At 37.9% G+C, this 24367-nt stretch overlaps 1 protein-coding gene across 3 annotated transcripts in view; it reads left to right on the forward strand.

The window, feature by feature from the left end:
• Positions 1-24367, forward strand: part of WASF1 (WAS protein family member 1) — a 79600-nt gene that overhangs the window by 40827 nt on the left and 14406 nt on the right. For all 3 annotated transcript variants that reach the window (XM_021392162.1, XM_021392164.1, XM_021392163.1), the window contains exons 2-3: positions 11237-11397; positions 22783-22917. In XM_021392162.1, the coding sequence (XP_021247837.1) occupies positions 11265-11397; positions 22783-22917 (268 nt within the window). In that variant the 5' untranslated portion in view covers positions 11237-11264. The remainder of the gene's footprint in view (positions 1-11236; positions 11398-22782; positions 22918-24367) is intronic.

A 24367-nucleotide genomic window follows, 5' to 3' on the forward strand; every position in this document is an offset into this window, starting at 1 on the left:
AGTGGGAAAAATGCTAGAAAATGTGTTGTCCCGGGCATCTCAGTGCTGGCAGATTCGAATGCTCAGGTGTTTATTTAGCAAATGTGCTACTGGCTTCAGTGAGGAGGTTTGGCATGATAATGAGTGAAGGATCAAATGATCACTTTCTAGCCTTAAACAATATAAATCAGCCCTGTTTCTGGACTGTTGAATATTTAATAACATCTCTGTTCAAACGTAAACAACTTCTCTGAATGTTAATACCTTTGTTCTAGCAGTGTGTCTGTTCAAATATGTTAAGTAGCACAAATGGCAGTAGGTAGTGCAAAACGCTTCTTAAGCGCATTCACATTTTTAACATCAAAGCCTCTATGAGGAATTTTATCATTCACAAAGAGGAAAAATTAATCTGTGAGGAAGCTCAGGCAGTAGTAAGGTGATTATTTCACGTCTGTACATATAACTTGATACCTGGCAGATCTTAATTCCTCCTTTAAGACTGTGAAAAAGAAAATCAAACCCAATAATCTGTTGTTCTTGGTTTGGATATGATAGCATAAAATGCATTAAAATTCTTCATGTTTTATGTATGTGGCTTACTGCACGATCTTGTAGTGTTCACATCACTTGTTCAGATCTCTGGTAACATTTTGCCACATGGAAAGCTTGTGATGGTCACAGCAGGCACTTGTTACCAGGTCAGTGAGTACTAGTTAGTGTGCTGGTTTTCGCTGCTGGATTAATGTACAGCAACTGTGTAACTGGTTCCTGTAGTGCTGACGTAGATTCCTGACATTATTTATTATTTCATTAGTGTCCAGTTTCTTTCTTGGATTCTTCAGTAAGATCAACACAATGAAAGGCATAGACTGTCATATTTCCTCTTCCTTCCTTTCCTCACCACTCATTTCGCTCAGTTTTGGTGTGCCGTAATTTAATATTTACCAGCTGTAGCTTGGTACCAAAGGAATAATTATCTCTTAATCCCTCTGCCTTTAGGGGGTTCTCTTGTGCCAGCAGGAAAAGAGAAGGCTTTGGTCACCAAGGGCCAGCACTGTGTGTTTTCTCCCGTAGCATCAGTGCTGTTGTTGAGGCGAGGCACTGTGCCTTGAATCCTAATACCCTGCATCCTAATGTGTGTGCACAGGGCCAGCCCGTGGTAGGGCAGGTGTGAGGCCTGCTGGCGGAGGTGTGTGCAGGGCTGCGGTGCTCCCAGGCCTGCTGGAGTGGAGGTGGGCTGCGAGGTGCCACACTGGGGGGGGTGGGAGGTGCTGCTTATCTGCCCCGTACCCAACAGCTTTGGGTATATTTTGTAGCAGTTGTGAGGTTCAGGTACCATATCTTTAAATATTTAGTGCCGACTGCCACAAAGTGCCGTCCTTTCAGGAGGATACCACCTCTCAGGTGGTTGTGTCTGTGCAATAGAAGCAAACTGGGCATTCACATTGATTTGGGAAATTTTATGGAATTAAGTTATAAAACATATGTATTTACAGTAGGTGTCACCCTGAGCTGGTAAGAAGGGTAACTCTGAATATATAAAATGTACGTTTTCAGAACAAAGCCTGTGGTATGTTAGGAAAGATGTGCTAAAGCAACAGAAGCTCTACGTACAGTTCTGGTGTTTGGATTTTAAATTAACACTGGATTAGTGATCTGTCTCTGTCAAGACTATAAAGAGCTTTTGTTGCAATCCGTCACACAGCTTTTGTGTCCTACACTGTATGTAGAAGCTGTTAACAGGAAGATGAGATTAATGCTAAGAGAAAAAATGTCATCAGATGAACCATAGGACTCAAAAAAGCAATTTCAAATTGCGGCGGATGTTATGCACTCAAATATTTTTAGCCTTCGCGGATGGAGGAAAGCTTGTAATCAAAAAATAATTTGAGCATTCTTGGTTGTACCTAAATTAGAACCCAGGATACTTCCAAAATGGTCTTTAATCAAATGACCTGACAGCAGCTTACTAGGAGGAAAAAAAAAAAATGAGTACAAGGTAACCAGAATAATATTTAGTAATGCTGACAGCAAATTTTGCAGCTCTTATTTCAAATTTTACTTGTAATAATTTGAAAGGTTATTATTTGGAGCTATCACTGTATGTGTACCCATATATACAATGCAAATACATGTTTAATTACACATATACTTTATGTTTTAAAAATAATTGCTTAAAAAGTTTAATAGAAATTCAGGCATGGGAAGACTTTTTTTTTTTTTCTTGTGATTAATGTCCTAACAATAAAATGCAGTATGGCTCCACATGACTTAAATACTTCTGCATTAATATATGGAAACACACAATGGATTTCATTAATCTTTCTTTACTAAGATATCATTAGAGCTTGCAACTGGTTGAGGACAATGCTTCTCTTCTGTGAACTATTCACAAGACTGGTTTTGTGAGTCTCCTCTGTAGCTTAATACTGTAGTTTCAATATTGGAAACAACAATTTTTAATAGTTTTTAAAAATACTCAGAACTGCAAGAGATAAGTTAGTACCAATTCATTCTACTCTACCACCTGGCATTCTTTAGTTTTATTATTCCTATTTAATGTAATCTTTTAAAATAAGAATTTTTATTCTTATGTGGTTTTTTATGTTATATATTTTAAAATTATGGTGTTGCAGTAGAGGAAAGTACACTTTTAATTTTTGTTTTTACTTAAAATATTTTATGTAAACTAAATTTATAAGGGTTTATTTTTCTTGCTATACACCTGTTTTGTGTCACAGCTGTCTTAGTATATTGAATTTTGTCTATGAGCCAGAAATGCAACTGACTTAGAGCCTCATAACCTGCAGTAGGCCGGCTGTTTAGGGGAATAAGTGTTGAACTTGGTATTTTGCAATAGCAGTTCATTAAAATAGTCTATTAAGATGAGCAGAAACATTTTTGCAGTTATTAGTAAGATAGGCATCAAATAATGTGCACTTACAATGGCTGGGTTTTTTTTTTGTGCTGTTGCAGTGAATTTTTAAAGTTGGCTATAAACAATTTGCATTTGAAAGACAGCAAGGTAGATGCTGTTGGTGGTGAGAAAACTTGAAGACAACATGGTTAAAACAATTGATGCTTAACAAATTGACTCATAAGTAGATACTGGTGTATATTACAGAAAATAGGAGGTGAAAACAAAGGGAAAAAAGAAAACATGTGAAATCAAGCCAATTTTAACTTTGTAGGAAGAAACTGTCTTTAAAAAGCCACTGTTTGGAAACTGCTGTACTCCGAGTTGTTTGTGTTATAATTTATAGTACTGAAGTTTGATTCAGTTTAACAAAAGGGAAGAGACTGGCTAAATTGGCATGTGATTCCTGTAACCCTGTTGTATTTTGCACCTGTGTTGGGGAAAAAGAAGCAGGTATTGTGCTAAATATTCTCTCCTTAAGATATCTTACACTTTTGCTCTTTACCTGTGATCAGCATGAAACCTTCCATTAGGGCTTGAAGGGAGGAGACAATTGTATGAAAGGAATGGTAAGCGCCGGTGCCATCAGCGTATTTAGGCAGCCATGGCGAGTGATAGCCCAAACAAAACACAGGTAGAAGAATTTCAGATAAGGGTGTAAGAAGCCCCCACTGCATATGTTTTGTCCTGTGGTTGAGCCCAGCCCACCCTTGAGGAAGCCCCTACCCATGCAGTAGGCTACAGTTCAATTCAGGCCTTACAGATCTCACTTAACAGAAGTGGAAGTGGTCACAGAGTCCTAAGAGACTTTATCCTGGACTCATTCAGTAGAAAAGTTTTGCTGTGTTTTAGGAAATGCGACTCATTGACTTGACTCAAACTGCAGCATTTCAGTCAATGAAAATCAGCTGTTACCCCCTTTAAAACTTGAAGTAGCCAATGTAATTATAAATTGGTAGGTCTGCTTTCTACCATGGAAGCTTGCTGCTGTTTCTATTAATGAAGTTGTACTTTACACATCAGCAGTAGTATTCCACTGTTACTAGTGGTCTGCTATTTTCCAGTGTTGTTTATTCCAGGGCTTGCTACCATCACTGGAGTTATCACAGTGCCAGTAAGTATTTAAGATTTTTGGAAAAACAAGTTTATCACAGGTAAAACTTTAAAAAATCAACATACAAATAACTCATTTGTTAATATACTCATTTGTCAAGCTCCAATTGTTCTTAACCATAATTTCCCAAAATCACCTGCATTTTTTACTGTGCTATTCAGTAGTATTCACTACCAGTTATAGATCTGAAAATATTGGTTTTTTTTTCTGCTGTAAAAAATAATAAAAAACCACTTTCATTTGTGTGGCTGAATAAAGGTGAAACTTGTACATTTTGGCAAGGAAATAGAGGTAACTGTGCATTATATCTACAATCAAAGCTGTCGTTTTCAAGTTATTCCCCACCTGTTTCAAAGTCAAGTGCCTCTGTGTGTGTGCAGATGTACAAGCATGCATGGGAGTGGAGAGATGATAGTCATGATCTACACATAAAAAAAAAAAAATTGGCTGGATGGTAGTAGCTGAAAAGTCACTCTTAAGGCATAATCACAGTGTTTAATTATTTAGTAAAACTCCAGTCCTACCCATTTTTGTGATTGCATTGTCCATTTTCTGCATGTCCCATGTGGTTGATATCTAAGATAGATAAAGACTGAACAAAGCTGTAATAGTCACAGACACATTAATTAAAACATGGTACAAAACTCAGTATTAAGTAGAAAATAAAAATTACACATGCATCTTTAAATATGTGTTATCTTTCCATGAGTTAGATTTGTTCTTTACAATTCTTTACAAAAATTTTTTTACAAAAAAAACATAGGCATCAGCCACATGGGACACACAGAAAATGGACAATGCAATCACAAACAATCTGTTAATTATTAGTTTGTAAATCAAATACTTTTTCTATACATCACTACTGCGAGTTGGGAAGGGAGCACTGATGTATTAATTCAGCCCTGTATGATCTTACCTTCAGTTTGGCAATAGAATATTGAGAACAGCTTGAGACTCTTTTATTGGTATTGCTTCGAGAACAGTATCATTTATATTCATGACTACAAGTAAAATAAGAAGTATGTTATAAATGACTGTATGGTTTAATAAAAATAGTAAAAAATGAAATCCACTTCCTTTTTTTTTTTTTTTTTTTTTTACCATGTGTAGTCATAGAATCATTTGAGTTGGAAGGAGCTTTTAAAGGTCATCTAGTCCAACTGCCCTGCAATGAACAGGGACACCTACAGCTAGATGGGGCTCTGAGCACCCTGACCTTGAGTGTTTCCAGGGATGAGGCTTCCACCACCTCTCTGGGCAACCTGTTCCAGTGCTTTGTCATAGCTTTAGTCATTGCATCATATGTTGGCCAAATGCGTACTGTTTAGAACAATCTAAAGAAAGAGGTATTAAGATGTAAAATGGATTGTTGACATGTAGTCATTCTTAAGCAGTAGTGATACTGCTTTACTTTCTAGTAACGTCTTTTCCAGTTATTCTCTTCAGTGTTGATTTTTAGTTACTATAAAGTCATCCTTTTGTAGCCATCTGCAGTTCAAAATCTTTTTCAGAGCAAGTTGCAGATGAGGGAGATTTAAGGGAATTATTCCTAAGAGAAGTCTTCAATTTGATGACCGGCTTTGTTAGATAAAGTTTGCAAAACTGTAGTTTTAACAGCTTTCTGTTAAATTGTCAGTTCAGCATGGAATTGATCAGATGACAATTGATGTAACCAGGAAGAGACATAAATTACTTGTAGGGTTTTAAAATCACTGCATCGCCCTGGCAGTGTCTGAGAGTGTCCTGCTTTGCTGAAGGATCTCATGCTGCTGGGGGGATCCTTGGGATTTTACCTGCACCTTGATCTTGCAGTGAGGGTTACAGGGGAACAACTTGCATGAGGTCTTTGCACATTTGCCTGTTCATACCAGAGATGTATATTGATCTTCATTTTTCTGCAACAAGTATAACAGTATGTGATAGTATAATTTGAAGAAAATTTGATAGAGAATAGGGTGAGCTTGATTTATGCAGCTTTGATACTTTCCTGGGTTCATTAACGCATTTGCAGTTCATTTTGATGTTCATTTATCTTTTTGATAGGTGTTGGAATGTTTGATGTCAGTACACCCAAATCATTGTGTCATGAGCAGCGAAATGTATTTGGACCCAAATTTTTATTTGATTTCCACTTTACAGTTGATTTGCATAAATATAAATGTTTGATACCGGTTTTTTACTAGTGTGTAGAATGGCGTTCTGTTAAGAGATCAAATTCAAGAAAATCTCTCTGAATTAAAGGACAGTAATTCAAAAATAATGTATAAATCATAAGTAAAGATATGGGAATTTGATTAGAGTGAAAATTAGAGTCTGCTTGATTAACATTTATTAAGTGAGTAAATGATTTTCCAGTGGCAGTTGGGGATGCTATTGTTGCAGAATATTTTTGTGGAAACTTAATTTTGGAAATTCTGGTGATAAAGTTGGCAGAGTTTTATAGTAAGTTGAAGATACGTAAGCAAGGGAGAGAAGGATTTTTATTAGCTCCTTTCATTCTGTCTCAAAGTCTATCTGTTTAGCATAGATGTGGTTAGTATATGACTACATAGGCAAATAGAAAAGCTGCTGCATAATTTGTTTCTTCTTCTAAGGAGGAAAAAAGCGTTGAATTGATTATTACATTTCAGACTGATCTGTTCTGCCAGCAGCTGGAACAGGATCCATTAAATCAAGGAAATGAAAGGCCTTGCTGTTGTACGTTGTTAAAGAAATTACAAGTGCGGTAATACCAAGCTGTAAAGATACATTATAGAAATGGTTGGAATTAAATTTAACCCCATTAAAGCAAGGGCATTCAGTGCTGCATTATTGATATACGTAAAAATTGCACAGGAATGTTTTTCATTGCTGCTGAGAAACTAAGTTTAGTAATGACAAAGTGTAACTCAATCATAAGTAAACTTTCATTAAAGAAGATACCGTGGCTGTGAAATGTTATTAGTCTTCTAAAAGTTAAATTGAAGTATCATTTAATTACCATTTAAACTGCAGAGCAGATTAGTTAGCTATTTTTCCCCACTTCAGTGATGAGCTTTCATTCTCGATGGTCTGTGTACTTGCTAGAAAACCTGAGTTGTCATTGTGACAACTGACGCTGTGTTTTCCGCACGCTGCTTCTGGTTTACCGTTTCCCGCACATCTTACTCTTCTGAGATATCTCCCTGAAGCAGCACTGAAGGGGAGATGGTAGTTTCTGATCATGGTGTCACTGACCAGCGCTGATCCAGCAGTGTCGGTGTGGGGCAGGTGCCATGTAGCAGGTCCCCTCAGCTGCAGCCAGCACTGTGTAGGCAGGCTGGGGAGCTGGGTTCCCAGCTGGATTCATGGTGCTTCAGAAGATGGATAGAGAACAAGGGAGAAGAGTTTTCAGAAGTGGCTCTCTGAGAGATCCGCATCTCTCCGTAAAGATGTGTTTCCCGTTAAGATCCCTGCGGAATGGAGTGCTTGCAGTATACACCAGTGCCAGTGCTTTGGAGCTGGCTTGCAGCTCTGCACGGGCAAGCAGGGAGGAAGGAGACTGGGGCTCTTGAGGGCTGCCAGCCCAGCCCTCAGAGCAAGGAGGGGAGACCCATTCCCAGCTCAGATGGTGTCAGCTCTCCTATCTTGCAGCAGGGATGCTCAGCTGCGCCAGCAGGCATGCTCTCTTCTGCCTGGCCATGGCTATCAGCAGTTCTCTGGGCTTGAGTTGGAGAAACATGCTGACAGATTGGATGATCTGAAGATGAGCTTCTTTGCTGCTGCAGTGGCTTGGGTAAGGTATGATTTGGGAGCAGAGGGGGAGGCAGTGTAAGTTTTTGCTTAAACTGAGAGGGTAGACTGGATCGTGACATTTTTTTTTTTTCCCCCTCTTTCACAGCTCCAAAGCTGCATAATACATACAGGGATTTCAGAATTGGTCAGCTTTCTGGATGAGAGCTGCATCTTTTATAAGAGAGGAAATTGTTTAGGTGCAGTAAGGCTCTGTTTGCTCTCTCGTACTGTCCTATACCTTGTTTCCTAAGCAAAGACTCCCAGTGCGGGGATCACTAAATGACTTGGAGAAGAATTGACGGGACCTGCTAGTGGTCACCACAAACTGCAAACACCATGTGTTCTGCAGTGGGCAAATTATCAACAGATACTTCAGCTGTGTGCAGCTCCTGTGTCCCAGGGGTCTGCCACTTGTTAAACATCATATGAAATGCATTTCCCTTTATTTGAAGCATGATTGAGTAGTATCTTCTGTGGTTGTCCCCTATTTCTTGTTATTGTGGGAAACAGAGAAATGTTCTTTGTTCGGTCTTTGTGTAGTTTTCAAACATGAAGCTTAATTTGGAAGGCATCACTTTCCTCTTCTGTCATCTGTTTCCTTTCCAAGTTTATCTGTAGTTAAAACTGGTACCTTTTACCTGATTTACTGTTCCCTGTGCTCCCTTTTATCGTTCCACAATATCTTTGGGTAGGACAGCCAGAGCTGCGTTAGTCAGATACTAGAAAAATGTTATATGCCTTTTTGGGAGGAAAAAGGGCGGCAAGTAAGTCTGAAGAGGTCAATGCAAAAGAAATTAATAAAAATCTGTGTTCTTAAGTAGACTTTTATTCGGGTTCAGAGTTGGACATTCTGAAGTTCAAGGAATTCTGGCCTATTCTTTGCTTGTCCGGCCTCTTTTTATGCCCATTGGAGAAAACATTTGGGCCAATATTGCATCTTTTCAGCTTTTTTGTTAGGTGTTCTATCCTAGAGGCAAATCAGATACTTAAAGGGCACTACATAAATGCTGTTGCTTAAAATCTATCTAGCCTTAAGACTTTTTTTTCTTGTTTTTACACAGTTTTATAAAGAATTTATCACTTCAGTATCTGAATATTTATGCACACGCTATACATTGGACAATTTTTTCATGCAGTATGTAAAATAAAGAAGGAAGAACAATATTATTACAAAATACTGTTTTGAAATTGTGCAAGAAAAATAACACTAGCCATCAACTACTTTAATTCTATTTAGAGCTTATTTTTTTAATCCTTATAATTCATAACTGTGTTACATAAAAAGAGAGAAGTAAAAATATACAAATAAAAGAAACTGAAATAGGGTGAGTTTTTTTCTGTGTGTGTTTGGATCTCTCTGTAAAGACTTACTTTCTTTGCTGTTTGTACAGCAGCATTATTAACATAGTTATCGAGAAAGGACTTAACTTTGGCATTAATATTTAATTGCTTCTGTAGAACGTTGCTCACATATCACTTGCTGTGTTACTTTCCCAGTGACAGAACAGTTTATTTTCTGTCGGGGTGCTGCGATGATGAGCCTGCAGCTCAGGGTTCTTTGTGTGCTCACTGCTCCTCAGGGCTGCACACTCCAAGGACTGCAGAGCTCAGCTGGCGGGGCCTGCTCTGTCTGCCTTGCTTCGTGCTGCTCCCACACATTGCACCAGCCGTATAAAGGCTCGCTTCCACTGTCAGCACCTTCTCAATGCCTCTGTCAGAGGCTGTATTCATATTTGCATTTTTTTGCTTTTCAGTTAGTTCATGTGTAGCAGCTGGCTTTTTTGTATGTAGGTATTTTCATATTAGAAAAAATTGGGATATTCCTGGAAACTGAAAAATCTGTTAGTTTAATTTACCCTACCATATTCACACTTTCTTTTTTAGATTTTAGATATATATTTTTAAAATCCCTCAAAAGCATGAAATATTTTTTATCTCCTGAAGAAAATAAAGGAAGTAGGCACATTGTTGAAATGCAGTGAATTATTTCTAATCAGATCTTGGAAGCAGAGGGGAGTTTCTTAGGTGGACTTTGGGATCCTTCTCTGGGGCCCTCAGGTACAAGTTTGGCCTCCAGTGAGAGAATACGCTCCCAGGAAAAATGGCTAGCAGAAATCTTAGTGGTCTGCAAGAGGAAGGGACTCTATTACAATCTTCTCTGACTCTCGTAATTCCCTATTGCATTCTAGGTCAGCAAAATTTCAACTCTACCCCTACTGCACTTATTGATTCATATCACCAAAAAATGGCTTTGTTTCAACCAAGCAAAGATTCTTGTGGCTGAATGTTTATGGTAGGGAAGATGTATTTTGTGTTGCAACATGAAGCCCTAGCTTCAGGCGTGAAACCTCTAAGCAGAGTCAGATGATCCCACTGAGGGCTTAGGGCCACACGGCACCTTGAGGGTGACTTGTCCTCAAAAAGAGCAATCTCTTCCACAGTGAGAAGGGAGGCTGAATTGTGCCAATACCAAGTATATGCATTCAGTAGATGTCATAAATCATAGAATGGTTTGGGTTTAAAGGGACCTTAAAGATCATCTAGTTCCAACCCTCTGGCGTTGGTCATTCAGAGTTGCACACAACAGATAACTGAAAAATTACAGGTTTAGAAAATCTGTTTTTCACAAAGAAAAGATTTAGTATGCAATCTTAAAAATCAGCACTAATAAGATGAGATGATACCACAGATGTAAGTTGCCCTCTGGGAAAGAAACTCCTTCCAATCAGGGCTGTGGGTGCGGAAAATCGCAAGTCTGGGATTCACAGCTTGAGATGATTCTTATGCTATCTGCAGAACTGGTGAAGGCTTTTGATTAATTAAACATATGGATTTGAAGAGGTGTGCTGGGGTAGGGTTTCTCAATCATGGAGGGCTTTGCACTACAAATTTACTGAAGAGAATTTGTACTTGGAAGAGGCATCCTTAGCTCAGCTAAATTTATTGCCAATAGCAGCACAGGTGGAAGGGAAAACTCCTGTTTTTCCCTACCTTGGTTAGGCATGATTTATAAGTGGTGTATAGACAAGGAGGATGATTCCTGCTAGTAATACGACATCGCTTAATGAACGGATCATATCTACCTTTCAGATGGAACAGGAAACCATTTGACTTTGCGTAATAAACAGAGTGTTGTTGCTGGACTTTGCTTGGCCTAGATAAGGAGGTAGTCCATCAAGAAGTGAATGTATGGTTTTTTTACTGTAATTTTTTTTTCCCCTAAGGGGAAAGAGAGAGAGTAATTTAAAAAAACAAAACAAAAAAAAAACCCTGTAATTTCACTGGCATCTGGCTCAGGTAAAGCTTTAAAGATAGAGAATGGAATAATCTTTGATTGGGTGAAGAAGAAAAGGTTTATGTACTTACAGAATAATGAATTCCATTAGTTCTGTGGAGGATTAGTCAATTTAACTTGGGCATAATCTGAATTTAAAACATAATTTATTACAGTATTTTATCTTCTTTCTTTACAGGTTTGCTGGTCCTCTGATACATTTCAGAATGCCGCTGGTAAAAAGAAACATAGACCCCAGGCATCTGTGCCACACAGCTCTGCCCCGAGGAATCAAGAATGAGTTGGAATGTGTCACCAATATCTCCTTAGCAAATATAATCAGACAACTGAGTAGCTTAAGTAAGTACCTTGTCTTGATATACCTGTTTTTAGAGCTGATACATTTTACATTTACAGCTTCTATGGTTGAATTATGAATGCTTTTTCAAATTCTCAGTAGAAAATTCTGGCCGAGCCTTCGATCTACTCCTTTCTGACTAGCATTGACTTCTGTGGAAGGAAATCTTCAAGTAGCATATCTCAGAACTGTTGAGCTCTATATTTCTGTTACTGGTGGAAAGGACAGATTATGATATCTGGTAGCTAATAAAGTTAGTAATAGCTAATTTTGGAACAATTATTGAGTAAGGAATATGGCATAATGAGGAATATACCACTGGGTTTTTTAATTCCCTTCTCTGTCACACTGGTCGTGTTGTGATCATTAAGAATAAAAAGTACTCGTCTTTTAAAATAATAAAACTAGAAACATAGTTGTTACATAGGATATCAAACAACTAAAAATTTTATTTCCTTTTTTGTCAATAATTTTTCCCTGAGTGCATCTTTTGAAGGACTGAATACTTCTCAACCCTTAGAAGTCTGAAGGAGTTTTTCTGCAAAGGCTGGTTTCTGGTTTTGTTTCATTTTCTTAAAGTTACAGCAACTTTAAAAAGATATTAGGTGCACCAGCATAGTAGTGTTTTGAATTTCCAGTACTGCAGTTGTTTTTTAACCACTAGGACACTAGTATTTTCCAGCCTGCCAACACATTAAATATTAAAATGTGCATGCATATACATCCATAATGTGAAAAGCCTTTCAGCTCCATCAATATCTTAGGACCATAGGTGATGTAGCCTAATTTGTTAATTAGATTGATTTAGTTATTGGTTTGAGGGTATACTGTAGAGTGCTGTGCTTTGGCAGCATTTCAAAGCTCTTAGTCTCTTCAGCCTAATAGGACGCTCACTGAGGACACTGAATTATGTAATTGAGACAAGAATGCTTCCAGCACATAAATATGAGCATTATTAATACAGCTGCTGCAACAGCAAAGAAAAAAAATTAGCTGTTTAAATTCTTTTCAGTGAATCAAGAACATATCAGATTAGGATTCAATAGATGATCACCATCCATGGTCTTAAACCACCAATCACTTAGCTTTTCAGTTTTAAAGAGCACCAATTTCCAACTCAACGAAAGTGATGTCAGTGCTTATCTTTTTGAAATTTGGCTGCATTTGCTGTCATTTCTTGATTATAAAAACCTCATGCCTGGTACTGTTTTTACAACTGTTCAGAAAGAAGGTGAGATGAACAGAACACTTTCAGTTGCAAGGGATCTAACAGATCATTGATTCCAGCTGAAAGACTGCTTTGGGGCTGACCCAAAAATTACAGTATATTAAGAGCAGTGTCTGAATACCTGTTAAACACAGACACAGGGAATCAAACACTCCTCTAAGAAGCCTGTTCTAGTGTTTAACTTCATTTTTGGTGTCCAGAATGAACCACCCGTGACATAGCTTTGTGCCATTCCCATGTGTCCTGTCACTAGATAGAAGGGAGAATAGATGAGCGCTTCCTTCTTCATTTCCCCTCCTCAGGAAGTTGTAGAGAGCAATGAAGTCACGACACAACCTCATTTTCTCCAGGCTTAACAAACCCAGTGTTCTCAGCTGCTCAAGAAGCTGCAGCAGAACGAACTCAAGGGATAAAACTAAATCTAAACGCATTGCACTGTTGAAGATAGCACTTACAAGGGAATGTAACAGTAATTATGTAAACCTCTTCTCTGTAAGAGGAGTCTGTATCTACATGAAGTGTGCATACATAGTGATGAACCCTAAATTAGCTGTTCACACCTGGGTGGAGTTCCTTTCCTGAGCTTGTGACTCAGTAGTGGTCAAAAATGCATGCAGTGCTGGAGATAGCAAGGAATGCAAAAGAGGGAAAAGGTACTAGTTCACTCTGCAACGGTAAGACCAGTGTAGGTTGCTCTGATTATTATTTTTTTTAATAAATAAAACTGATGAGCATGAGCTGTTACTTCAGCCTTTCGTTCTTTTGAAATAGCATCATAGTGCTTATAGTTTTTTTTTATGGACAGTGTTTATACAAACTAAATTATTGAATTATTAATGTTCCTTTTTGCTGTTAAATACAGTCAACTGATTCAGTTTTTCAAGCTGTAAGCTTTTGTTTTATATTGTATGTCTTCAATAAAAACATTTTAAATCTACAATTACATATAAACTGTTTTGCAAAATTAACCTTATTTCTCAGCCACATTAAGAATTGCTCTATAAAAACAGATGTCATGTTGTAAAGGTATGAGTACCTTTGAAAATATATTGATCCAGAATTCTTTCAGTTTTTCTGACTCTTTGGGCTAGTAACACTATGGATTCAAAAAGATTTGAGAGTCCTCTGGCTCACAAACATTGTCTCTTGTATGCTTAAATCCGAATAACCAGTCTGTACTTTGTGCTTCACTGTTACTGGTATACAGGGAGGCCTACTGACATGCAGGTAGATTTTAGTAGCAATCCAAGTCGTAGCCAGCAGGCGTAGTTTTGCAGCAATCCCTTGGCAACCAGTTTCTCTGCAGTCTTTCCCATCTTGTTTTCTGTTGTTGACAAAACTAGATTTCTCTCTGAGAGCTGAAACAGAGTGTTCTGTAGAGCCTCATCTTCTTTAAACTAAAGCTGCTTTTGTTTTTGACAGTAAAGTTATGCAAATTGAAATGAATGTTCTTTAATCTGATTAGCAGTTTTTCATTTCTGTCTGTAAGATTTTTCTGTTACTGACCCTCAAAAAGGATTAATCTCCTGCCATTAGACTCTCAAAGCCAAGCATTCTTAACCTTTCTTCTGATATGATTTGGACAAATAGCACTATGATTAAATCAAAGGGTTAAGTGCTTCAAATAAAAAAAAAAAAAAAACAAAACAGTAAAAAACAGTAAACAGTAAACAGAAAAACAGTATTTAGAAAAGCCAAGTGTAGAATTTTGTCATTTATGCAGTTTAATCTCCATTCCTGGAGGTGTTCACAATAACTCAACTGGATTAATCCAGCGAGTGGATCTCATTAGTTCTACTTTTCTACTTAGTTGCTGGTGAGTCCTCACATGCGTACGCTGTCCAGATGTGGAGTCCTCAGTACAGGAGAGACATAGACCTGTTGGAGTGCGTCCAGAGAACAGCCAAAAAAATGATCCATGGAACAGAACACCTCTCCTGCGAGGTCAGGCTGAGAGAGCTGGGGCTGTTCAGCATGGAGAAGAGAAGGCTGCGAGGTGACCTGATAGCAGCCTTTCAGTATCTAAAGGGGAGCTACAGGAAAGAAAGGGACAGACTCTTCAGCAGGGTCTGTGGTGACAGAACAAGGGGAAATGGTTTCATGCTCAAAGAGAGTAGATTTAGGTTGGATATCAGGAAAAAATATTTTACAGTGTAGGTGGTAAGGCACTGGAACAGGTTGCCCAGAGATGTGGTTGATACCCTGACCCTGGGTACTTTGATGGTGAGGCTGGATAACCCTGGGCAACCTGGTCTAGCTGAGGTGTCCCTGTTCATAGCAGGGGTGTTGGACTAGATGGCCTTCAGAGGTCCTTTCCAACCTCAACGGTTCCATGGTTTTGTGTGCTATGTGCAAGTAGAGCATGCCTGCAGAAACAATACCTGTACAATGACAGAAGTTCTGTTTTTTGTGTTTTAATATAAAATGAAGAGCTTTATATCAATATGTCAGCTTCTATGCATCTCCATACAAATTCTCAATCCTTTCATATTTTGTTAGATGTGTGTTTTAATTGTTCAAGTTGAGAAAATTTTTGACCTTTAAAAGAAGTAGAAATGAAAGGACAGAAATAATTGTATCTACTTTGAGTGATAAGCCCTGCCTTTCTCCCTGGAGCATGAAAACACATCAGTCTGCCTTGATCCTATAGACAAAATTGCTAGCAAGTAATTTTTTTTCTCCTGTCTGTTCCCAGCTTTCTCTAACTTCATGAAAAGATCTGTCTTCTGACAGCTTTTCTTAGTGCTGTGGCAACAGAAACTCTCTGGACAGCAGCAGTAGCTGTCTATTTCCTATCTGTTCTTTTCCTGTATTTCTTGCTTTCTGATCCTATCTGCTTTAGATAAATGCTTATCTGTTTTTTTTTCAGCAGTATTGCAGATGAACACAAGTACTCCAATACTGCCTATGTTGATGTATGTTGGTGTATGTCAGCCTGTAGTGTCCATCATGTGTGAAGCATGACTGATAGCGCTGTGCAGCTGTGCCATTGTTAGAAGAATGATAAATAGTCCTCTTGTGTGGATGCAACCTCCTTGTTCCATTTGCAGCTACCAGCCAATCTTGTTTTTCCTTTTATTCAGATGTTCCCTGCAGACGAAATGTCTGTACCATGTAAGAAACGTAACTGATAGTGTGTTCCCCGTCTGACACTCGCATCTGGGGAGTGAAGTGTTTCTCATTTTGAGTATTTCATCTGTGTTCGTATTATGAATATTTATGTTGCAAGCATTCAGACCAGAGCTTCTATTCAGTTGTAGCAAGCCATCAGTAACCTTTTAATCTTCAACATGTGTATGAAGAAAGAGGATGCTGCTTAACACTGTTGGCTAAGCTGGAGTGCGCTTTATGTTAGTGAAAGCAATTTTCAATTAACATTGAACTTCAGTAGCCTTTCCCCTCTTCCTTTCTTTTTATTGTTTCCCAATTTTACCATGTTGTCCTAATTAGTTATTTCTTTTCCTCAACACTTATTCATAAGTGGCCTGGAGTAAAATGCTTAATTTGAACATGTTATTTCTCCCCCATTTTTTTTCTCTACTCAGACTCTGACCTGCTTCAAAGTTGGCCTTTGACTGAGTTTGATACTTTAGATGCCCTGGTTAAGTTGTCTGATAAATGCCTGGTCCAGATTCACTGGCTACAGGAACCAAGTTGTCTCTTCATAACCAGATTGTCCCATTACAGTCCTTACAGTCAGTCCTTGTGGACTGCTCTTACATATTCATAATGATAGATTCCTAATTAGCACAGGTAAACTATACTTAGTACGTGGTTTTCCAGACCTTACTCGTTCACAGTTGCTGAAGTTTTCAAGGAGCTACTAAAAATCTAATCTCCAAGCTTGAAAAACAGTTCAGTCTCTTAACTTACGTGCCATCTCCTAGGCTGGGTTGGATGAGGCCCTGGCCCTAGTGCCTGATTTAGTGGTTGGCAACCCTGCCTATGGCAGGGGGGTTGGATCTAGAGGATCTTTGAGGTCCTTTGCAACTCAACCATTCTGTGATTCCTAGCCACTGAGCTGAGATTGAAATGATCCTGATGAGAGGCAAGCCAGGAAAACTCTGATACTCTTTGCTTTTTGCTAAAACATTTAATTAAAGGAAATTAATGGAGTGAAGATCTGAAGCTGAATTAACAGCCAATGAATATATTACATTATATGTCAGAATTAATGGCGAAGGAAAAAATATATTAATAGAACAACTTTCTTCTGCTGCTATATAAAGGGACCCTGATTATAAATTCTGTGGTTTATGTAGTAATTAATTACCCTGAAAAACTATTTTCTGTACTAAATTGTGTAAGAAGGAACCGTTCAGTACCTAGTAATATAATTCTGCATAGTGTGAAATATTGGGAAAGGATAGAGAAGTAGGACATGGGTTTTTACTTCTGCTTTTGTTCTATGCTTCTCTTTTTACAAAAGTCACTAGACAAAAATATTGCTTACTGTGAAAATGGAATTAATAGAAATTAAGGAGTGATAGCATGTAAGTGAGTAACAGACTGAATTCTAAGCTTATTCTCTCTGATATTTTATGAATTTTACAGCCATTTCAAAAATCAAACAACTAGACCTGTATTTTTAAACTTCAATAATAGATGTTTTTATATTTCAATATATTACCATATTTACAATTTAAATTAATATAAATGGTAACATTAATGGAACACCTAATTATATACTGCATTTAATAGTTTAATATATCAGATGTCAATATGTTATAACTCAGTTCTGATGATACATGTGTTAGCTTAGATTTGGTTTGTGTACGTTTTAATCTTCTGTCTTTGTGCAGAGCTGCAAAAGTTTGACAGAGTAGTTAAGTCTAAATTAATTAAGATAGATGCTTTTGTCAGCAATGAACAGTTGCTTCAGTTTTTACTGTCCCGCTTGATTTATGTCACATTGGCCTGAGTTTTACTGGTAATTTTGAATTTCCAAATATGGTGATGTATTATGGTATTGACCACCTAAAGTGCTCAGTTTATTTATTTATTCAGATAACTTCTTAAAATTTAGACCATGGTTCCTGAAGGCTGCTTGTACCATAACTGGTCTGAGGGATGCTGTTTCAGCTTTAGGTGCAGTTGAAGGGCTTGGAAGTCTTTACTATCCTTGTGCATTTCTAAAGGAAAGAATTGGCTTATGCAGGAGTTGTGGAAGAAGGATTCAAGTCCCTCTCTTTTCTGAGAGCCTGTAACTCCATCTGATGGTAACTGATCTCGTGTTGTGAAATGATTAATTAAAACACCCTTTCCATAAGGTTTACTAATGTACACCATAGAGAATACACTAATTCAGGTGAATTTAAGGGCTGGAATTTTGAATGAGACTGTTAATTTATACCCTGATCCAGCAGTGTACTTAGGTGGTTCCAGGAATTTGTATAACACCGTGTATTACTTAAGACCTCTCTTTGCTTGAATTAGCTTTAATTAACTTGAACTATGTTTCAAAACTTTGTGTGGAGACTGTAGTTGATTCCAGTTCATCCGATACGTCCCCCAGTCTTAAGAAGCAAACAAAACCAGTGTTTCTTATCCGTTGGTATCCCTTCATGTTACTGTATTGGCTTTGTAGAGATTATTCATTTGTCCAGAACAAAGGCTCTGCACAAAGGTTGAAGCAATTATAGGGAAAAACAAGGAGAAAAATGGTGAAAGATGGGAACTGTAAAACTGATCCATAGCCTTTTCAGATTTTATAATTCATTGTGTACTTACTGCCATAGTGATGAACAGGAGTTGATGATGCATGTTAGGTAGATTTAATTATAAAGAATCAGGAAAGCAGTATTGTTATTTTTATTCTATTTCAGCCAGTAGCTGCTAGCTAGTATTCTATTTTCAGCTTGTAGATCTGTTCTAAATATCAGGAAAATAATTGTCCAAAAAAGGCAATCAAAACACATACACCCCGGAGAGCAGAAGGACTATGTGTCACTTCCAGGACATTTTATTTGTCTGTCACAAAAATGGACATTGACGCCAGAGGGAGCTGCATTCTGGTGTCACTTTCTTACTGAAGATTATCAGGAATGGAGCTATTTGTTACAAGAGAAGAAGTTGCAAAAAAAAAAAAAAAGGTGATAAATACATTCCTGAATTAAAGATTAATTGTAGTATACCCTCTTATTTAAGTGAAAATAACTTGTGCTCTGTTAATGAATGGCAAAGTGATAGACTGAGAACAACGATAAAGTAGCATTTGTGGTAATGTGACTTGCCTTTTGAAAATCACAAATTTAAGTATACTTCTGATTAGTTAAGCAAGTTTTGCAAATACAGTACAAATAAGCTTTTCACAGATGGTGAAATAATTTATTTACAGAAATCTATGTTGTCACTTAATAGGCAAACAAATCACTGTTTTTTTAAAATCTGGTATTATGTATCCAGCTGTGACCAAGACCCTAAGGCATTTTTAATTGTCATAGTCATCTGACGTTCTCTTTATTGTACTGCATGAAACACGAGTAGTGCTTTTGATCAAACAGTCCCATAATGATGTAAGTGTTCTGCACTGTTAATAATACTTTGGTAGTACTAATTTTATGAAATGGAATTATTTTTAATTCCTTGCTATTCTAACCAATCATCTATAAGTTAAGTGGAATTTGAGCAGCTTTTTTTTGTTGTTGTTAAACACAGGGTATCCTACTGTTGGGTTTGGAACAGTGGTTTTTTTTTTGTGGGTTTTTGTCATGCTGTGTATAGTTCACTGTTATCACCTGTAATCATATCTGTTGTAAACCATTCGAAATAGAAGATACATTCAAATGGAATACACAAAAAAGAACAGTAAAAGAAATACTGTATTAAAAGTATTGTATACATACATACATTCATACATAGTTCTCTTTTGAAAGGAAGTTATACGTTTCTCTAGAAGCAAACATTCTCTTTCGCTTAAAAAGCATTTAGTTCCATATGCTTCGTGCTTAAAAAAATGTGCCAACAGGAATGTTGGTAGAGACATTATGGTTGCGTACCACTTCAAATGTGGCAGGTTGCTTTTAATGTCTTTCCCATTTGAGGATTAATGTTCATAAGCATAGGCAATTATTCTGTGCAATATGTTTGTATCTGTGTGCAACATAATAAAAAGATTTTGAGACATATTATTTGCAATTGGAGCTCATTAATAAGATGGATGAATTGTAAGCCTGATGAAATGATACAGATAAAACAAACTAGCCTTAAAATACATCTGGAAAAAGAAGTTGATGGATTTTAGAGCTTGCAATTTACTTTTATTTCATACATGAAATTTAATACTTAATTTTAATTTGTATGTCTCTGAATATTACATGAGTTGTCTAATTAAATTGAATAATTGAGTATATATGAATATATTATCAGGAATATATTAAATCTGTTTGTAGTAAATTTATATTAAAAATTTAGTAATCTTGCTCATTTGTAAGTAATTTCTCTTGCTTTAGATACAGGTTAAAGAACATAAGCTTTTCAGAGTTTTAAGATGCATATTAGAAAGTCTTGTGTTAAGTGAGTTGCCAGCTAAACAGACTTTATTATTATTAACTTTCCATCTCTTACTGTGGTTTAGTACTTAAATATGGTTCCAAGAATGGCTGTACCTTTGGTCTGCTTCTCACTGTGGCTAGTAACAGATGCCTCAAGAAGTATAAGAACAAAAGAAGCATGTATGATACTTTTTTCATAGAATCACCAGGGGTGGAAAAGGCCTCCAAGATCATCCAGTCCAACCATCCAGCTGCCCACCAGTATTTCCCACTGGGCCATGTCCCTTACTTAGTACAACATCTAAATGTTCCTTGAACACCTTCAGAATCAGTGACTCCATCACCTCCCTGGGCAGCCCACTCCAGCGCCTGACCACTCTTTTGGAAAAGTAGTATTTCCTAATGTCCAGCCTCAATCTCCCCTGGCACAATTTGAGGCCATTCCCTCTAGTCCTATCACTAGTTACACGAGAGAAGAAGCCGACCACCAGCTCTCTACAACCTCCCTTCAGGTAGTTATAGTGATAAGGTCTCCCCTGAGCCTCCTCTTCTCCAGACTGCGCAATCCAGCTCCCTCAGCTGCTCCTCATAAGACTTGCGCTCCAGACCCCTCACCAGCTTTGCTGCCCTTCTCTGGACGCGTTCCAGAGCCTCAGTATCTTTACTGCAGTGAGAGACCCAAAACTGAACACAGTACTCGAGGTGTGGCCTCACCAGTGCTGAGTACAGAGGGAGAATCCCATTTCTGCTCCTACTGGCAACATTATTTCTGATACAAGCCAGCATGCCATTGGCCTTCTTGGCCACCCTGCTGGCTCATGTTCAGCCAAGCCTTGACCGATACCCCCAAGTCAGTATCCTCTACAAAGTCTTCCAGCCACTCTGTCCCAAGCCTGTAGCGTTGCCTGGGGTTGTTGCGGCCGAAGTGCAGGACCCAGCACTTGGTCTTGTTGAACCTCATCCCTTTGGCTTCAGCCCAGAGATCCAGCCTGTCCAGATCCCCTTGTAGGGCCTTGCTACCCCCAGGCAGATCGGCACTTCCTGCCAAGTTGGTCTCATCTGCAAACTTACTGAGGGTGCGCTCAATGCCCTCATCCAGGTCATCAATAAAGATATTGAAGAGACAGGCCCCAGCACTGACCCCTGGGGAACACCACTTGTGACTGGTTGCCAGCTGGATTTAACTCCATTCAGCACCGCAGTCTGGGCCTAGCCCTCCAGCCAGCTCCTTACCCAGCAAAGAGTGCACCTGTCCAAGTCACGGGCTGCCAGCTTCTCCAGGAGAATGCCGTGGGAGACATTGTCAAAGGCTTTGCTGAAGTCTAGGTAGACCGCATCAACAGCCTTTCCCTCATCCACCAGGCAGATCACTCGATCATAGAAGGAGATCAAGTTGGTCAAGCAGGACCTACCCTTCACAGACTCACACTGGCTAGGCCTTATCCCCCAGTTGTCCCGCACGTGCAGTGTGATCTTCTTCCAGACAATCTGCTACGTAACTTTCCCTGGCACCAAGGTCAGGCTGACACACTGCAGTTCGCAGGATCCTCCTTATGACCCTTGTAGATAGGGTTCACATTGGCAAGTCTCTAGTCTTCTGGGAGCTCTCCAGTTGAGCTGATAGGTGATGGGAAGTGGCTTGGCTGTCACCTCCACCAGTTCCCTCAGCACTAGTAGCTTGATAGTTGCTCCTTGGGCTAGTTTTCATACATTTCTTACAAATCTCCATTTTATAATCTGTTGTATTTATAGTTGTGCTTTTTTTTTTCCTATTACCTAAGTCTTAACAAATGATATGCACTAGCCTCGTGCTGACCACATGCTATCCACGTGGTATCCTTAAATAGTTGATGCACCACCTGTGGTGATGTAACTTTTCCTTTTAGTGTCTTTGTGTCCTCATTTTTATGTATTCTTCCAGATTTATTGTGCAGTGAAGACAAAGATTTCAAAAAATATTTTCCTCCAGCCAGGGTTCATTAGAAGCACTCTGTGGAGCATTCCATCTGTACAAGGGAAATCATTACTGAGCCTTTTCTCAGACCTGAATCTTCTCATCTCCTGGACTAAATGTGTGATATTCATTGAACTGAACAAAGGAAATTCTTATTTTACTTAAGTATAAATTAGTCAGTTACTGGAATTTTGACCCTTCAAAGTGTAATGCATTATTTTAACGTTCATTTTTGAATAGGTTGTTTCTAATAAACCTAGATGTAGACATCTGATTTTTCATTTTTGAAAGGTCTCTTGAATTGTAGGAGTGGGAGCTGTGCTTTAAGAAATGCTGAGTTTGATTTCACATGGAAAATGCAGTTAATGGTCATACAGGAACAACTTTAGATGCTGTAAATCATCCTTTTACGCAAATCCAAGAAACTAATTAATCTAGTTCCTTGGATATCTGCATAGTTCAGTCAATTTAAACCAGCTGAATGTCTGTCTTGTAATGTATTAAATAATTCCATTTATGATAAATAAATTAGAAATTACTGTTTAACTTTTATTTACATTTTTGAAGCCTTCTGAACTAGCTTAGTAAGTACAGATTGTTGACTGATAATCACGCACCTTAAATTTATTTATTCAGTAGTTATCGGAAATGTTTCTAAAGGCAAGCTCATCTTGTGGTATGCTTGCTTATCTTTTTTTCTTTTCTATTTTAGGTAAATATGCTGAAGATATATTTGGAGAACTTTTCAATGAAGCACACAGTTTCTCATTTAGAGTCAACTCCTTACAAGAACGTGTGGATCGCCTATCTGTCAGTGTTACACAACTTGATCCAAAGGAAGAAGAATGTAAGTTAACATCTGTATTGAAGATTTCTTATTTTGTCACTCAAACATCACTGATATACGAAATAGAAATAATAAAAGTTTAAATTACATTTAGAAGAACACAGAACAAAATACGACAGTGAGGTTCATTTGAAATCATGTCACTTCAGTACTATTATGTATTCGTGTTAATAGTAGTACTTTGTAATGTTATGGGAATTCCTGGGAGTACATCTTTACTCTGTATTTTTAACGTTCCTGCTCATTACCACAGCATGTAACCATTTGTCCAGGTAGGATTTTTGCATTTAACTTGATAGCATCTTAGATTCTGTATGAAGTTATACTTGTATGGTTCCGTTTACAATGGATGGATTATTCCCTTGAATTCTTCCTAAGTAGCTTTAAGTAATATAAAGGTTGGTGGCACTGAGAAGACAAGAACTTCTGACACTCAGTAGGTTGTGGCTTGTGCTTACAAAATAGAATTTTTGTTGGATTTAAATGGCATACGATCTTTGTGATGACTATAAGAACAATGACTACATAATATGCAAATATGAAACTTTTTTGCCTTCCTGGATATCTCTTGGTTACAGGTAAATAATGAAAGATCCTGTACCTTCAGTTTTAGGGTATTCTAGACTATGTGGTTAAGACATGGAAAACAGAGCAACATCTGGTTATGAAAAATAACTTTGGATGGATTTTGGGACCCAATTATGAAGTATAGAAAGCTGTTTCAGTTCTGAATGTCTAGGTATGATAGTGGCGTGTCGTTCAGGAAAAATGAAGTGTCAGACCAGTAATGTGGTCTTTGGCTGTGTCATTTTGCCTATGTTGAAATTTCACTATTAGCAAAAATCAAACGGAGGAAGTTTAGACTCTGTAATTTGCGTGACATTTATTTTAGACCAGGTTTCAAAAGACAGCTGTTAACAGCTGGTAGTGGATTTTCCACAAAACCACGACTTGCCTAGGGGAATTCTTACATAAATGGGATTTTCCAGGTCTCTTGACAGCTGAGCATAAATCGTACACACACACACTTTTTTCCAATAAAATGCCATACTTACGATGACTGGATAATGGCAAAAATTCTTTTTGTGTACAAGAATAGATTGTCAGCAAATGTAATCTTTTAATGACTATAACACACCAGCTTGTTAATGTCACTTCCATGTTTACCCTAAACAACCTAGTTACTGTTATAATTGGAGTGGGATTTACATGGATGTGACTGGTCTGGTATGGCAACATTCACATTCCGGGAAAATTTGGAGACCGTACAGTTAAAACATCTTAAGGATGTTACAGGATAGCGAGATGGAAATTTGTACTTTCCAGTAAGCGGCCTTTGACAAGTTTGGTTGTAGGTTTCATTACTAAATATTCATACCTATCTGACGCTAGAGAATTGCCAGAAATATTTTTGAATAGAGTATATCCCAGATGCACTTGATAATAACTT

This window comes from Numida meleagris, chromosome 3 (genome assembly GCF_002078875.1).
Source record: "Numida meleagris isolate 19003 breed g44 Domestic line chromosome 3, NumMel1.0, whole genome shotgun sequence".
Taxonomy (NCBI): domain Eukaryota; kingdom Metazoa; phylum Chordata; class Aves; order Galliformes; family Numididae; genus Numida; species Numida meleagris.